We start from the raw sequence: 17,362 nt of genomic DNA, 5'->3' as shown, positions 1-17,362 counted from the left end.
CACAACATGGGGACATAAGTACCTATGTCCCTGGGTCTGGGGAAGAGATTAAATAAGACATTTTGGTAAAACAACAGGTTTCAACAAACATGATTTGCTCTCCTTTTCTCACTTTGAACAAACCATGGCCTTGTTGCCTAAAAGTTAAATTGTACCATTAGAAAGCACTTTCGTGCTTCACCCCTGTTCTACCCAAGTGAGAAAATGGCAAAATCCTATGCTGTGTCTCAGTTCCCCATTTGGTTTATATCCAAGCTGATATTTCCCGCTTGTGAGAGTAACAAAAGAAGTGCAAACAAAAACCGAAACAGCTTCACTTCCCGTTCCCTCGAGATCCAGCATGACAATCCCATTGCCCCCCAAGCAGAACTGCATGTCAACACAAGTGGCGGAGGAAGGGAGGCAGTGTGGCCTCTCCAAGGCTTTAGTAACCCAGGAGGAGGCAAGAGCTGGGAACTCCAGCAAGGGTATTGGACGGCACCTCCCAGGGCCCCCTGAACCGGCCTTATAAAGTGCTTCCCTTCCCAACCCGAGTGGGAGCAGGTAATTTGGTTTCACGCGGCTGAAGTACTTTTGCTCTCATTTAGTTCTTTTATTCTTCTCGCGAAAATGTCCGAACAGACTTTAGGGCGCACCGGACCTTTTCCGAGGAGGCCAACTGTGAACATACACGTCTGCACACACGCACACACCCTGGTCCCAGATCTTCACTGCTCCCCCACCCCCCACCCCCAGGAAGTAGGTTTCTCAACCAGCAAGGCCGGGTATGAGTCACAGGCAATTCCATTTTGTTTGGGGGCATCAGATCGCCCTCTCTCTCTCACAGGGTCAAAGGAGGTGCTGAGAAGGAGAGATGGTTCTGACCTGGAGGGAAATTCCCACATCTGTACAGTGGCTTGGAAAGATCTCGGTCCCTTTGCTCATCTCTCTCAAGGGGCAAGGATGCCCTTGCTGGTAAAGGCACACGCTCCGGGGACAAGGCTCGGGTCTGGGGTTGGTGGCGCTGGCGTGGTGTGTGGACGGTGGGCGGAGTGTGGGAAAGGGGCCACTATAAACTGAGCGGGCTCTGCTGTGGGTGGTGAGGCGAGTATGTGGGTGTGTGTGCTCACGTTCATGTGCAAAGGGAAGGCATGGGAAGGGAAACTGAGGCCGTTCATATCTGGCACCACAGCTAGTTACTGGTGCTTTCAAACTTTCCTTCAGGACCCGCTGCCTCTGGGGAGACAATGAATGAGAATTCCATGGCATGCCCCCCCCCGCCTACCACCCCCCTTTACCTGGTCCTCTCCCCCACCCTCAGTCCATGAGGGAATGTGGTGAGGTTTGTTGCTTCCACAGTGTTCTCTCCCCTCAACTCAGTTCAGACTAAGCAAAGAAGTGGGGCAGGGGCCCTCTGTCCAGAGAGCATCATGGCGATGGGAGGGGAAGGGGCCAGTGCGGAGGGACCCCTGGAATCCAGGAGGGGTGTTTCCACAGCTCCTTGAGGATGGGGAAGATGAGCCTTCAGGAAGGCTTGGGTCAGGCATTTCCTGCTGTTGTCCTTGCTCTGGTGAAAAGAAGCTTCCCGGCTCTTGGGACCACCTGCGGGCTATCTGTCCTCCTGGGCAGAGATAGAGAGGAGAGACAAACCAAGCAAGGCCAACACTCTCCAAAAGCATCCATAGTTCTGATGGCGAGCGCTGCCCTGCGGACCAGCTCTGTCTGCAGCCCTTCCGTCAGGGGCCACTCGAAGGCTGCCACAGCACTGTTCTGGTGACCAAAACCCAGGCACAGAGGCTCAGGGTGGGTGGGTGCCCGCCATTCCTCCCGGTCAAGAGGTCAGTGCCAAATGGCACTAGCCAGCCAAACCACAGGAAGAAGGAAATCCAGACAGTCATTCAGGAAACAGAAGACACTTCACAGAACCCAGAGATGGGTAGACGCCTACACCTGCCTTTTAGGAAAAAAGGGAACGTGACAAACAAATACTGTCAGTGAGGGTTTAGCAGAAAAGCACATGACCTGGGGTGGGGACTTGTCGGGGCCATTCTGAGTTTAAGTTCTGGTCACCGTCTTTTCGCAGCCCAGTGCCAAGACTGCGTGATGGCCCTGCTCTACCAGCCCAGCACTGTCGCAAAGTTTCCTCCGCGCCAAGGCTCAGAGCTCACAGGGCTTCCACTTAGATAACTTGAAACCCAAGAAATGTGAGAGCCTGCTCCCTGGGCCTTGGCTTAATTGAGATTTGATTGTGCTCACCCTGGCAGAGAGCAGAGCATCCTGGCTCCCTTCTCCCACCTCTCTGCCCCCCTCCCCGTGCAGTTCAAGCTACAGGAAATGCTCTTTAGCCAAATTGTGGCCTTTCTCCGGAGGTGGCAAGCTGCAAGCCAGATTAGCTCCTGAGTCCTCAGCTGGTCTAGGTGTCGGGAAGATCCCGATGCTGCTGCTTTGAGCATCGGTGCTGTGGATTGTGCCAAGAGAAGCCTGGGAATATACGGGGGACTGAAGCCTCTCACCTGGGCTTTCCCTCCATCCCTTATATGGGGAGGCTGAGAGGAGGGTGGGAAACCTCTCTCGAACCCCCCATCAACATCCTCGCCCCCGTGAAGATCCTGCCTGGCCACCGCCTCCTGCAAAGGTGACCACACCCTTGTACAAGCTTTCCTCTTTCAGCAAAGTGGTGTTCCGGTGTTGTTCATTAGGCGGACCCCAAAACTGAAAAGAACAGGAATCCAGTGGCAGTGCTTGGCGCCAAGGAAATATGCTGTTTCTCTGGAAGACGACAGAAGCCCCAGATGCACTTGGCATGCAAAGCTAAATGAGCAGAGCAGCCAGTTCCGTTCTCTGGAAGAAAGAGGATGCACAATGCGGTTTTTCAGTTCCTGGGGCTTCAGGAGCTCCGAAACTCCCTTCCTCCCTGTCCTTGCTGCGCCACCGTCAGTCGTGGAAAAAACTCAGCCTCCTCCTCCTATTGCATCAAGGTTCCTGTGGCCTCAGTTTACAAGTCAGTGAAATGGAAAACCTAATTTTAAACTCTTTACCTACGGTGTGAGAGAGATAGGGGTGACTCTCGTGGGCCTTCCTGCAACCCTCCTTCCCCCCTCCATTGCCCTCTCTCTTTCTCCCCTGCCTTTGCTTGTTCTTTCTCTTTTCCTCCCAGCCTCTGGGTCCTCTGGCCTCTCTCCTCTCTGCCCCCTCCAGGCAGGAAGACCAGAATCTGCCTTTTTCTGGTTAAAAAGTCCTACTTTGCAGAAGCAGAGCCTGTTTATGAGCCTGCCCTTCCCAGCTGGGATGATGTTTATTTACACTTAGGAACATGAGGAAAGAGGCTTAGCTGTGAGTTTCTGGGGCCAGGGAAAATTACAGCGATATATAAAAGGGTTTGCCCTCACCAAGGTGCTGAGCTGGCACTGGGCTCAGGAGGCTGCGGGGCTTGAGGAGGGCAGTGTCAGAAAGGAGGAGGTCCGACACTCCTTCTGACTTCAGGGACTAACTCCCTCGATGTTCGCAAGCCAAGAAACAGGGAGAGAAGCAAAGAGGGAAAGAGAGGCAGAGTGAGACACAGAGACAGACAGACCAAAAATCCAAAGGGTGAAGGAAAGGAAAAAGTGAGATGGTTCTTAAATATTTTTAACAACCAGTAAGATTTGAAGAGAGCAGAAAGGGTTTAAGAGGGATTTGTCCTTATTTACTACTAAATAAAAAAAACCCATTGCGGTTAACAGGCAATCCAGGAAGTTTCCATAAGACCCAGATCCCCAGGGCCTTTGTTCCTGTCCTACAGGACAACTTATAGGTATAAGGCATTTTCTAGGGTGCAGGGTGGCTGAGAAGCACAGTATACCAGACACAGAAGCTTGTCCTAGCATCGCAGGTCATGAATTGACCTGTCTGAGGTGCTTCATGTCCCCTTGTCCCCCGCATATCCCTGTCCTACTGTTGTCCCCAAGCTGGAGATGAGGTCATGGTGCAGGGGCAGTTGGGTCAGGATCAAACAGCCCCCAGTTGGAACCCTGGGTCAGCAGCTTATGAACTGTGTGTCTGAACCAAATCACCTAATCTCTCAGAGACTTGGTTTTCCCATCTGGAAAATGGGGATGTGAATATCTCACAAAGTTGTTATCAGAATTGTTAACAGCATTAATGTACTATTAGCAAGGAAACAGGTCTTGGTTTCCGTCGGCGACCACTGTGCACTCAGCACTGCGCTGAGTCCGGGCTTTACATTCATGATCCCAGTCGGTCTGCACATCATCCACCAGGTGAGGATTACAAAACACCCTCACTCGTTACATGACATGCAGAAAGGCAAAGCCAAAAGCCCCTGTGGACAGGGTGCCTCCAAAACCCCTCCCCGTTAGCAGCCAACACGTCATCAGTGACCAAGAAATGTGAGCTTCCTCTCCTCGCCCTGCCTGTCACCTTTCTGGTTTTCTCTTTGGACAGGCCCATTGCCTGCAACCAGAGCCCAGCCCTGCACAGCTTCAGGGCCCCGGAGAAGCAGCTCGGCCCTGGAGGGGGTGGGGAGGCCCCAGGTCTGAGTCTAGTGGCCGGAAGCTGGCTAAGTCACCTTGAGCAAAGCCATTTCATCTCTCTGCAGCCTCGGAGTCCTCATCTCTAAAATGGAGATGGAGGCGATGGGATGGGTTTAAAGGACCCAGGGTAGGGAGGTGGTCCAGCAAGAAACCACAGCTCACCAGACAGGCACATTCCCCTTCCTCTGTCTCAGCCCATCCAGGAGCCTGGCTTTGACCCCTGGACCCTAGGGGCCCAAGGGAGAAGTCCAGCCCAGGCCTGGCTCCGGCGGCACCCAAACTTTGGCGGGGGAAGAAGAGGGACCGCACACCTGGAATATACTCAAATCTGGGGTTTAGAGCCCCAATCTGTTGGAAAAGCAGTGAAATTTCAGGACAGATGAACAGGCTAAGGGTCAGATGCACGGGGCTTCAAGTCTCTGTTCTGACCCTCAGTAGCTATGTGACCTTGGGCAAGTCATCACCCCTCTGAGCCTTAGATTCCTCGTCTGTAACATGGGAATAAACCAGTGGTACCTCCAAGGGTGGCTATAAAAAGGCTTGGGACCACCCGGCCCAGCCTCCGGCACACAGCAAATGCTCCCCCGCACCGCCGCTACTGCTCCTGTGCATCTGCAGAGAGCCCAGGGGGGCTGTGCGCCCTGGCTTCCTGCCCCCACCTGACATGGGGCCTCGCCCTGCCACCGCTGCCCACAACCAAGTGCAAGGGCTGCTTACAAGGTGCACGAAACGGCGTCTGAAAAATGAAGGCTCTGTGCTGCTCGTGGATTTTCTATTTAAATTTCCTGATTCCCTAATTATAATCTCAGCAAGAAAGAAGACCGCGGACCAGCGGGGGTTGTCGAGGAGAAATTACTTGGCAATTTTCTTTCGTCCAATGGAAGCAAAGGGAGGTGGAAGAGCACGATGAAGGGCGGAGCTCAGAATCCCTACCCTGTCCCTTTATCTGGGCTTAATGTGCTCTGCCCATTGGAGGCGACTCAGCACTTCCCTTGGAGGGTAGGCCATGGGAATGGTGCTTGGGGGGTGGCGGGGGGAATTACCCATAGACTTATATCTCTTTGGCATTCCTCTCTTTCTTGAAAAGTCAAAGCAGGCCGGCTCATCCCTTCCCTCCTGAGTACATACTCATTTCATAGATCTTTTTTTTCTTTTTGAATTTCCAAAAGTAGAAAGAACACTTGCTCAGAAATACCCAAGGAGCTTGTCGAAAAATCAGACCCCAGAGTCTACAACGATCAGCCTCTGCCGGCCGGGGGTGGGCACTGGCTTCTACGCTTGACCCGCACGCCGTAACTGATCCTCGAATTCTTGGGCAACTCAAGTCATCAGCTCTCGGGTTTCTAAGGTCGTAGGCTTTACAAGTGTCAGATGCAGAAAAGGATGGCAGGAGACTTGCTGTGTCCTCCGCACAAAACGACCCCAAACAGTACATTGTCATTTGCAGAATAGCAGATCCAGGACTCTAAGCAAGCTATTTGTAAGCATAAGAGCAAAGCTGTGGAGTCGGATTCATGGGGCTTAAAAACCTGCTTCCACCGCCACCTCCCAACAGAACAGCTTTGGCCACATGGAGCACCTCTCCGGGCCCCAGTCTCCGTGACAGTAAAAGTAAGATAATAACATACCCGTCCTCCTGGAGGATAGCATGACATTGTGTGCTCACACAAGCCCATGTCTGCACACGAACGCACACAAATGCATCCCCAGTACCTCGCAGGGTGCCCGGCACATAGGAACTGCTAGGAGCTGCTGTTTATTGCTGGAGGCTTACTACCAACCGGACACATACTCATTCAATCCTCATTACCACCTCTCTGGTAAGTGACATTTTTGTCCTGTTTTACAGAAGGGGAAACTGAGGCTCAAAGACAGGAGGTAACTGGTGCAAGGTTAAAGCAGCAGTAAGGTCGGAGCCACTGGTTTATTCATAAAATATTGACAGCTCTCCATGTGCCAGACTCTATTCCAGGCATCGGGGATATTATGGTCCACGAGACAGACAATACTCCTGGTCTCTCAGCAATCACATCTAGGTGGGGAAAATTTGGAAACAAGATTGTCTGACTCCAGAGCCCACAGGTCTGACCACCGAACTGTCTCCTTGATAAGTGATGGGTCTTACTGTCATGGTCAAGCACACAGCCGAGCCTCTCCCATCCCCCATCCTGTGTCTGGGCTCCCAGGACACTCTACTTGGTGGCACTTGCTCAGAAGAGCCATGATCCGGGAATGGGGGAACAGGTGGAGGGTGGAAACAGACCACCAGGTTCAGGGTGGCAGTCGTAAGATCTCGCAAACTGTGAGAAGAAACAGCACTCATTTTGTAGTCAAATCTAGCCTTTGCTGCCTGTGATTCCTTAAAACATTTTCCAAAGTCTGTTGAGACCTCCCCAGTACTAGGAGGGAGGGCTGTCTCTCCCAGGGCCCCCAGACCCACACCCTCCCTGGGGTAGAAGGGCGGCCACACCTGGCCAGGTGGGCTGCAGGTGGGGAGTGGGAACTTGGGCTCCCTCTAGTGACCCAGTGAGGTAGTGCAAGAAACACTCGCATCCTGGGCACTAAACCACCTCTGCAGGACTTCCTCCCCATCAAGAAGATGACGGGTTGAGTGAGTCCTGGTCAAAAATGGCACCTCCTGTGGCTATCAAGGACAGCAACAACTCCCCAGCAGAGCTGTCTGGAATGCTCACTCTTTTGAGGTACTTGCCTCTGAACCTGACCTTCCCCCAGTTGTGTACCTGCAGATCCCTGGGTCTAGCCCCCGGTCGCCCCGCCTCAGGAGTCCCACTGGAGGTGGCCTCCTCTCCATCCCCTTTGCCACACTGAGTGCACGCTGCTTCTTCTGCTGGGCCTGTTGGGTTGGGCTTGCCCCTGACCCCAGCCTGCTGATCACCACCACCCCACCGGGCTAGGGGTAGGGGGTGTGGGTCATGACAGAGATTGGTCCTGAGTCCCATTTCCAGGCTCAGCTTTGCCTTGCCTCCTGGAAGCCACCCCACAGTATTTTTGGAGCCACTTAGCATCCTAATGATTAGCAAACTATTGCAACCAGACGCCTGGGCTCTACTGAGTCAGCAGTGAGGAGCAGACCCTGGCCAGTGTGACTTGGAAGGAGTCACGTGACCTCTCAGGGCTGCAGTCTCCTTGTCTGAAAATGGAAACAAACTACTGAGGTTAAAAGGGACAAAATATGGGAAAGCACTCTAGGAGGTAGAATGCACAGGCTGTTATTAGTATTTCTGTTATGTTTGAAACAGAAGTCTTCTGAGATGCCTGACATCCCCCACCAAGTAGTGGACCCCTTCCTATTACGCATCCTGGGCACAAAGGGCTCTATTATGTAGATGGGGGGGGGTTTTCCTGGCCACCTGGACCTCTGAGCACCTGCTTCCACTGAATTAGGCCACTTCAGGGATCTGCTTGGTTTCCTATGCGCCCTGGTCCTATTATACATCAAATCTAGCTGAATTTGTAATGCAACCCTTCTCCTAATTTTCATTTTAGAAAAATATGACAAGACCCTTGTGGGTAGCCAACTTCAAAGGAGATAGAGGGAGTTTACCTCGTAGCCACACAGACAACTGAAAGTTGAATGTCGGACATGCATCTTCCTAAATGTCCTCTGGCTACTCCTGCCGGTTCCTACAACAGAGAACTTTAAATATTTCTTTCTGTGTCTCCTGTCAACCATCGTTTATCGAGGCAACATTCGGGACCCACATCCCAGGAAAGACAATTCCTTCCCTAACAGGAATCTAGGTACCAGCTGATGGGATAACTTCTTTCTGTCCACTGCATTTTTACTTCTCTCCGGGCTCCCCATCCATGTGAGCCAGGGGCTAGAGAGAAGGAGGGCTGAGAAGGGATGCTGGCGCAGGGTGGGAGATGTGGTGGCCCCAGGCTCCAAGGCCTCTCCTTGTTCTGCTGCACGGTTATTTTTGAGGGGTCTTAGCTCCCCAGCGGGAAGTCAGGGAATCAGACTCAGGCATTTTTCCATCTGCATGGCAGGGTCGTGGTAAATGTGTGTCTTGTGAGGGCAAAGCCCACTGACACTTTGGGGGATGCAGGACCCATACCCTTTCCAATGTAGGCTGAGCCCACACAAAGAAGGGGACCCAGGAAACTCACATTATGTCCAGTCCTCTGTTCTCCTGCTCTGGAACCTCTGAAGCCCAAGGATACCTTGCTCTCAGACTCCTGGCTGGAGACAGAGACAAGAGTTATGAGTGGTAAGAAGGCAAGACTGGCAGTAATTCCAGATTCCGGATAATCCCATGTGGGTCAGAACACCCTGGAGGGGCCAGTTACAGGTCTCAGGTTCTGGGGTTATTATAACAACAGCAGCAGCACCGACTGCAAATGATAATGGCTGCCATTATTTGAGCACGTATTATGTGCCAATCCCACCCACACTTTTCACTGGATACGCTCATCACATGGCGTGAGTACCGTGATTACCCTCATTTTACAGATGGGGAAGCGGAGGCTTCAACGGCTTCCTTTGTCTAAAGTCACACAGGTAGGAGGTGTGGGAGCCGGGCTTTGAACCACCACGGGGCGCTGCCTCTGAAGTGGTACGCCATTTAATGCTTGTGTACAATTTGCAATTTAGAAACAAAATTCTCACGTATTATTTCATTTCTCCTCATCAAGAAACACCGAACCTGGAAGCTGTCTGTCAACTGTAGCACACAGACAAGAAACGGAGGCTTGCACAGATACAGGGGTCTGTCCGCCTTCCCGTTGCTCGTAGGAACGGGAGGGTGATGCAGAAGAAAGGGGTACTGACCTTGCAGCAGAGAGATCACTGAGGACGGGGGGGCGGGGGGTGCCTCTAAAAGGAGTGACAGACACCTTTCCTGCTACGAGCAAGCTTACACGCTAGATGGAGAAAAATGACACAAACCGCCTCAAAAGGCTGAGAGTCACCTCTGGCATGCCGATTGCCTCTTGCCCTTCCCGGAACACACCAGCTTGGCGCTGGCTTGATTCCTCTAAGAGTTGAGTTGGTTTTGCCCTCTGAGGCACTGGGCACGGTGACAAGTTATCTCAGCTCCGCAGTGAGCATCACACCAGAGTATAGGAAATACTCAGCACCCCACTGTGCGCCCTATGCAAACGCCCCACTGTCTCCTGCCCACCCATTAGCCACCCAGGATCCTGCCAGCCCCTCTGGGCACTGATGTAATTACCAATAAGAAGATGAATATTTAAAGGGACTCTTATTTAACCGGTTAATGCTTCCTCTCCAAATTCCCTCCATCACTGTCTCTGATTGGATTCTAGAATGACTGTTCTGACTTAGAACCAAAGTGGCCTGTGGTTTGGCCTTATGAATGGTCATGTGACCATTCTGCCCTCTTTCTTGTCATGGGGACTTAAAGGTAGAGGGGACCAGTCATTCTGGCCTAGCTGTGAACATTAAGGTCAGCTCCCCTATTCTGCCTGGCCAGACAGGACCCTGGTTTGTGGGGGAAGGGAGGAATAATCACAGGAAAAGGAACTGGGCACCCATGACGGATTACCCCGTTACTATTGTCAAGCCCCCCACTCATTGCCACAGATGGGTAGTTTCTCCCCAGAGCCAACCCTACCGACCCTTGGTCTCAGACTCCTGGCCTCCAGAACGGTGAGAGCTGAGATCCTGGCTGTCTTAAGCCCCTCAGTACATGGCGATTTGTTACAGCTGCCACAGGAGACTGATGCCAAGCAGAAGAGGATGGAGGAGAGTCAAGAATGACTCCCAGTATTACGGCCCAGGGGTTCTAGAGGCTGACGATGTGGTTTGTTGAGCTACGGAATGTCAGAGAAGCCATCTGGGCTGCTTGCAAAGAGCAGGGCCCAGGGACATTGGACAGGTGTACGGTGATGAGAAAGCAGGAGAACAGAGGCATCCAGAATCCATTGTATCTAGGAATTGGGGCCCCAGCCCTAATCTCTGCACTTTGGGGGACTGTATCCTGCTTTCAGGGACCCTGGGAGGCAGACAAGGAAGCAGCCCTGACACATTAGTTGGCTTGTCTTAGAAGCCTCTCAGTGGTCAGCCGGGAGCCACCAGAGCCCACACCTGTGGCCTTTGGTGTCCAGCTTCAACAGGTTCTGCTCTTTCCATGATCACAAAATAAAGGGGTCCCTGTGGTGGCCAAGGACCAAGTCCAGTTGTGAGCGTAGCGTGCTGTGGGGGCAGGAGAAGACAGCAATGGGCAGGATGTGTCAGCAGGCAACAATGGGGTAGCAGCTGGGGACACAGAGGGAGAAGGGGCGGCTTCAAGGACCAACTTGGTCTCTTCCCATCTTTTGCCTGGAAGCAGCTGCAGCCGCTCACTCCCCCTTCCTGCCAGTTCTGCGGCCAACTGTGGTTCCTCCAGCCCACAGCTGGGCCCTTCAGACCCGCTGACACAGTTCAGCGCAGTGGGTATTGGACCCCAACACCAGCTGCCCTGCCCTCCACACAAAGGAGCCCGAGGACCTCTAGCCAACAGTGCTGATGATGAATTTCCATCAGCTCTTAGGCCTCATTTTTCCATAGTTACAGCAGGGAGAAGACACCGGGACCCACTGAAGGCATGGAGCTGCCGTGCCCTGAGAACAAGGCAAATCCCTCTCTGAGGACCCATTTCCACAGAAGGGGATTTTTTCTGAGACTTAGAGGAAAAATAAAATCTGATTTAATTCTTAGGAAATTGCCTTTCTACCCACCTGTGTAAGCCTGTATTTAAATGCTAATATGTTTGGCCTGTTGGGAGGCCACATTTAATATTTTTTTCCAGAGCAACAACAAAAAAATCATTTATTTATGAGAATACTGGCCTCCCCACCCTCTCTCCTGAGTTCCTCATCTTCATTTGCACCTACCAGCTGGATGCGGCTCTCCGCAAGGCACATGAAATCTGTAACCATCTCCCTCCCCAGACCAGATCCTCTTTATACCTTTCCTGGTTTTGTTTCCAGAACTGCTGGTGGCTTTTGACCCCCTCCTGTTCCCCAGACTTCCTGCAGTCAGTCACCAGTCCCACTGACTCAACCCTCTCCCTTGGGGCAAATCACCAAATCTGACTGAGCCCCCACTTCCTCATCTGTAAAATGGGTATAATAAATAATACAGACTTAAGGTGCTTGTTATGAGACCCAGACAATAAACACAACACCCAGCACAGCGTCTGGTAACAGACCTACAAATTATGATGATTATTTTTATGATGACCTTGACCCCCATAGAATCTGCCCTCTTCATCTTCATGGTTATTCTATCATGAACTGTTCAGTGAGCTCTGCTGATTAGAAAACACCGACTGGTCGCTATTTGCTTCAAGTATTTGCATGCTCTGAAATTCTTTACCTTGTGCATTTGTCTGCTTGTTTATGGTCTGAGCATACCTACCCCACACCACCTCTAAAATGCAATTCCCTCAAGGGAAGGGAGGCTGTCTTATTTACTGGTGTAGCCTCAATACCTGGCACAAGCTGGAAGGGAAGGCACCTGGCTTGGCTGGTTATTAAATGACCAACCCCAGCTTCAAGGGCTCCCCTCTCTGTCCTGCTCAGTGCTGCTGGGCTGGGACTCTATAAGCCACATTTCTGCTTTGCCAGCAGCCCCAAGATCGCCTCTGCCAGTAGGGGGACAGGGAGGAGGGGACCGTGTTCCTTCCCCGCATCCTTCCTGCTCCTGCCTGTGTCCCCAGGGCCACTAGCAATGGCATCAGCTTCCAGTGGCAGCAAATGGTTCATTTCTGATCCATAGTTTTTGAACTCCCAGAGTCAGCCTCATAACTCCCCTTCAGAGACACCAGCCCCAGCTGGCCAGCACCCCATCCTCAGAGGACCAGGTCTCAGCTTCAGGGAGCCCCTCCTCCAGGCTTCTCATTCTGAGGATCCCAGTCCTTTCCTTGTCTGACCACACCCCCCACCCAGTGCTAGAGCTGGCCGCTGCTTCCTACGGTTACCATGTCTGTGATTCCTCAGCGTCTCCTCCCGTCCTTGTTGGGCCTCCAATACCCATATACCAAGTCTTCACATGAAATTCTTGCTGTCCAAATAGCTGGTGAGGCTGTGTCTCCTGGGTTGCAGTGAGGCTGAATCCATGCCTAGCATCCGTCCCCACCTCCTCTCCCACCCCCACAGCCATGGCCATGGGGGGAATTCCTTCAGGCGTTGATCTCAGCTCACTCCAAGATGCGTCCAGGAACAGGGGTTTATGATTATAAGAGACAGCTGCTGGTTTCTTTCAAATCAAGGCAAAACGTGTCTCACTCAAACTCCCAGTTGCTTTAATCTTGAGCCCTGGTGAGATACGAAATAAATTTGGAATTTTAGAGCCAAATGTCAAATGGCCTTAGGCTCAAATTCTGCCTCAGCTGTGTGGCCTTCAACAAGTAACTTTCCCTCTCTGGGCCTGTTTCCTCATTTATAGACTGGGTAGCATAATAATACTTGCCTCATAGGGCTGTGTGGATTACGCATGTAAAGGGAAGGACTTGGAGGCGTTGCCTGCCCATAGAAGGCTCTTAGCGAATGTTGCGGTCAATGTCATCATCCTGTGGACAGCCTTCCAACCTTCTAAAGGACAGCATATCTGTCCTCTCTTAGCCTTGTTCTCGCTTGTCAGCACAGTCTTGGGGGCACAGATGACATCTGGAGCCCCCATCTGCTTCTCCTCCTGTCCCGCAGAAATGCCATGTGAAGGTTCTTGTGAACAGTATCAGATGGAGAGTAACTCTGCCTTCCCCAGGGCCCTCGGCTAGTGCGCCTCTGTGACAGGGAGGCTAATTACAAACCCGCTGATGATCTGAGTTCCCTGGTACCACCTGAACGTTCCATTACCGTCTGTCCCTTTCTATTCCTTATTTGCAGAAGAGCGTGTTCCTTGAGCAGAGAACGATTTTTCCCCCATACTCTTCTATTATGGATTTAATACTGACACAACCAGCCTTCCTTTGGTGGGAATGTTCTTGGCACACTACGCACCTTGCCCACGTTTCTGGCGGTTTTGGTGTGTGACATTTTGGGTGCTGCTGACCCTTTTGGGGCCTGAGTCATTTCTCTAACTTGGGAAGTTCAAATACTTCATCCTTGCTGAGATCGGAGGAGAATCTGAAATGCTTGGTGTTTGAGTTACTACGAGGGGAGATTAAAAATTGGAGCCTGGCCCCAGGATTTCCCATAATCCCAAAGGTTCACCTATCCAGCCTCTACTTTCGTGGAGTGGTTCTAGGGGCCAGGGGCAGGAGTGGTGGCAGCAATTGGACAGTAAGAGTGACCTTCCCACTGACCTTGGCTTACTATGCCAGGCACGACATTCAGCACATTGATCTCATCGAAGCCTCCCCAGTTGAGGTAAAGATTGTTCCCATTTTCCAGAAGAGAAAGCTGAGGCTCCGCAGCTGGCTCGGCAGCTGCTCGACTGCAGACCTTAGCATCTCAGGCCTGTCTTCGGCCTTTTCACTTGCTGTTCTCACAGTCGGAACAGTTATTACCCCACAGAGCTGTGTGGCTCGTTTGGGTCTCCGCTTAAATGTCATTTAATAGAGACAAGCTTTTCTCAGTGACTCTGTAACGTTAGGAGCTCCTGTCCCTCTCCACCCACTTGGTCAGCTCTCTCTTCCTTCAAAGCACAGTCCTGCATGTGGACACACTGTCTATCTGTCCTTCCACCCCAGGAATGTGACCCCAGTAAGCCCAGGGACTTTGTTTTGTTCTCCACCATCTGCTAGGCGCCTGGAGCTGAGGCCCGGATAGTCTGTCTTCAACATTCATACGCACGGAAAGAACAAGCAGGTGGTTAAACGCCCAGGGCAAAGGGCCATGCTCTTCACCATTACCCGCCTTGCCTGGAGCAGGGATGGGATACTTCTTCTTGGGATTTGCCAGCTCCCGCAGACACCAGTGCTGTGTCTCTTTCCCCCTACCTTTCAAATGACAGGACTCCAGATTCCAGAGCTGGAGCCCAGACGCAAGTGCCCCCTGGACTTCTCCTGTCATCCCAAAACAGATGCTGCCCACAGCCTTCTGGGAGCCGCTCCTGCTGCAGTTTCCTGGCCAGGTTTGAGGCAGAAGGCAGACTTTCATCAGCTAATGCCACTGAAGTCACAGCAATTGTTTCTCCTGGCTTCTCAATCTTCCATGTCCCTACCTCGTGGGGGATGGAAGAGAGAGGCAGCGGGGTCTAGCTGAGAGTTCTGTCCTGCGAAGTTCAGAGGATGGTACTCTCTGTGGCAAATGGTCAGGTGGCTAGCACCGCCTCCCTCAGTCTTTCTCTCAACTCTCTCCTCCTCCAGGCAGTGCTGCCCTTTGTCTGCTCCTTGCCACCAGGTGTGTTCCACGGTCAAGTTCTTTCCTTCCCCTTCTTCACATCTACCTGCCCCATGTCTCCATCCCACTAAGATGGCGCAAGGTGAATAAAGTTCACTGGACAAATGGATTCTTCACAAGGGCTTGGTGCCTGATGATGAATTCACTCCACCGTAAGGTCAGGAAGGCACTGACCCTGTGTGTCTGGTTCGCTTGACCCACTGTTTTCTACATCCTGGGAGCTTGGTAAATACTCATGCGAATAAATGAACCAGAGACGGAGTGCCATTAACATTCCCAGATACCATGTGCATTTTAACTGGAACCTTCAATCCTTAAGAAAAAAAAGAGTGAATAATGGGGCAATTCAAGCCCTAAGCCATCAAGCACAATGGGATATTTTTCCATCAGGACTCTTCTCTCTGTATATGTTGTGACTCATACCGTGCTGGTGAGTCAGGGTGCTCCGTGTCTGTCAGCTCCGTGGGCTGTCTCCGGAGTCTGGTCTTAGAGCTGAAATTTGATGGTGACCACCTCAACCCCCGAAGGGCTGAGATTTGTTTCGAGATTTGCTTCCACATGACTCATGGAAGATGGAGAAGAAACTGGACATGGAGCATGAATTCCACTTTTCTGGCATTTTATCAACTGGTAGCCCATTCTCTGGCTTAAGAGCAATCTATTCTTCTCAAACATCCCAGAGAAGCAGATAACAGGAAGACAAAAGAGGAAGAGAAAGATGGATGGAGAGGAAGAGAAAGACTTTCCTAGGGTTTGGCTTAGTTCAGCTGCTGGGGGATTTCATATCGGCTGTCCGTGTTGTCACGGTGCATCACTGTGATACTGATGGCCCCAGGAGGACCTTTTGAATCACCAAGGAAAGTAAAGTGCAGACATCATGGGAGAGGTACCTGCCCTGTGTAGGGGGTGGGATGAGATGTCCGCCAAGGTCCCTTCCAACCCACGCAGTCTGTGCTACTGAACAGCAAGCAGACTTCTTATTAATCCTATTTGCATACCGGACTTCATATTTGCATATTGCCTTGCAGGTTTACTTCCCAGAGTATTGTACTGTAATCAAATTGAATTCTCCTCTGGCACTTGTGAGGAATACTTTCTTCATCAAGGAAAGCACGAATCGCACCCCTACCCCGATGAGAACGCAGACTTTTGGCTGACTTTGAGTCCGGGCACTTGGAGCTGGAGGCGGTCGGAGGCATCGACCTTCCCAGTCACGGAGGCAGGATGCCCCTGCTGCTGGTGCTGGGGCGGGGAGGGCGGGGGGCGCACAGGCCGGCTCCCCCGGAGCTCCCACTCAGCCCCACTTCTGCTGCCTGCAAACTTCCCACTGAGTGCCGAGCAGCGGCTTTCGGCTCTGCGGGGAGTTCTCCCACATCCCGATCAGGGCAGGGAGAATTGATCTATCAGATTAACCAGGAAGGAAAGAGCGGGAGAGCGAGCCCCAGGCTGCTGAGCGGAGTGTTTTTGCGTAGCAGTCCCTCCCTTCTGACTCGAGTATTAATTGCTACATTACCACTGCCATGTAAGAAAGACAGTCAGCAAAGCCTGGGAGAACGCCAGCTCCTCCCTCCCTGCTCTGCTCAGCCTCACTCCTCCTCGGGTCCCTCGGAGCGCCCTGTGCCCTGGCAGGACGTCCCCGTCCCAGCCCTGGTGTCCTGAGGTCCTCCCGTGGTGAGGACTTGAGTGGACAGCAGGAGGGGTGGAGGGAGGGAGGGAGGGAGGAAGGGAGCAAACATCGTGCCCTGCAGGCTTTCTGGATGCAGAAGCCGGACTCACTGCAGAGGCAGCTGTGCTGTTCCTGGAGCTTCTGGGGTACATCCGCCTCTCGGGGTTTGCCTAGGCGGGCTCCAAGTGCCAGGGCCACGCAAGGTGGGTGCTTTCCCTTCTGGGCGCTGACAGCAGAGCCTACCTTCCCTCTACCACCATGAGCGGCTGCTCCAAAAGATGCAAGCTTGGGTTCGTGAAATTTGCCCAGACCGTCTTTAAGCTCATCACTGGGACCCTCAGCAAAGGTAGGGAGCCTGGCCTTGACCCTCATTTTCTGTCTTAATGTGGTCTGGCTGGCCAAAGTGGCAAGTGCCTTGGTGTGGCGTCTGTGGCTGTTCTGGTGTGCCGGGGTCTCAGAGGAGGGGGGGCAGGGAATGGGTGGCTGGGATTCGGGGTTGCTGACAACCTGGGTCCTGGCTCTGAGCGGACGGGCACCACGCCAGGGAGCTCAACCGGCCATAATTGCCTGGAACTTTGGAAATGGATTTGGTGGTGTGTGGCCGATTGGTTACAGGCAGGCAGAGGGACAGAACCCTTCCCAGAGCACTGGAAGCTGCTTAGCGTGACTGGAGTTTCAAGAAGTTATCCAGGGAGTGTTGTGTCTTGTTGATAAAGGAGAGATTTGATGTGGTGGGCGGTGAGTAATTCTGCAGAGCAGAGCCGCTTGAGGAGGCCCCAGGAGGGGGCGGCAGGGCTGGAATCCACCACGCGCTGGTGAACGCAGGATTTGTATCAGCTCGGGGGCTCATGTGCCAAGGACTTTCTCTCGCTGG

General features: G+C 52.5%; 1 protein-coding gene across 2 annotated transcripts in view; it reads left to right on the top strand.

Annotated features, from left to right (window-relative positions):
- The first annotated feature begins 429 nt into the window (after window positions 1–429).
- KCNIP1 (potassium voltage-gated channel interacting protein 1) overlaps window positions 430–17,362 on the top strand; it is a 391,780-nt gene continuing 374,847 nt past the window's right edge. The window contains exons 1-4 of one of the 2 annotated variants that reach the window (XM_034656744.1): window positions 430–543; window positions 806–954; window positions 2,063–6,331; window positions 15,851–16,834. In XM_034656744.1, the coding sequence (XP_034512635.1) occupies window positions 16,747–16,834 (88 nt within the window). In that variant the 5' untranslated portion in view covers window positions 430–543; window positions 806–954; window positions 2,063–6,331; window positions 15,851–16,746. Of the gene's footprint in view, window positions 544–805; window positions 955–2,062; window positions 6,332–12,545; window positions 16,835–17,362 lie in introns of those variants that run through there. The other variant, XM_002922877.4, reaches the window with a different exon arrangement.

Source organism: Ailuropoda melanoleuca, chromosome 3 (genome assembly GCF_002007445.2).
Source record: "Ailuropoda melanoleuca isolate Jingjing chromosome 3, ASM200744v2, whole genome shotgun sequence".
Lineage (NCBI taxonomy): Eukaryota > Metazoa > Chordata > Mammalia > Carnivora > Ursidae > Ailuropoda > Ailuropoda melanoleuca.
Note: the sequence above shows the minus strand (reverse complement) of the source record. Positions and strands in the feature narration are given on the sequence as shown.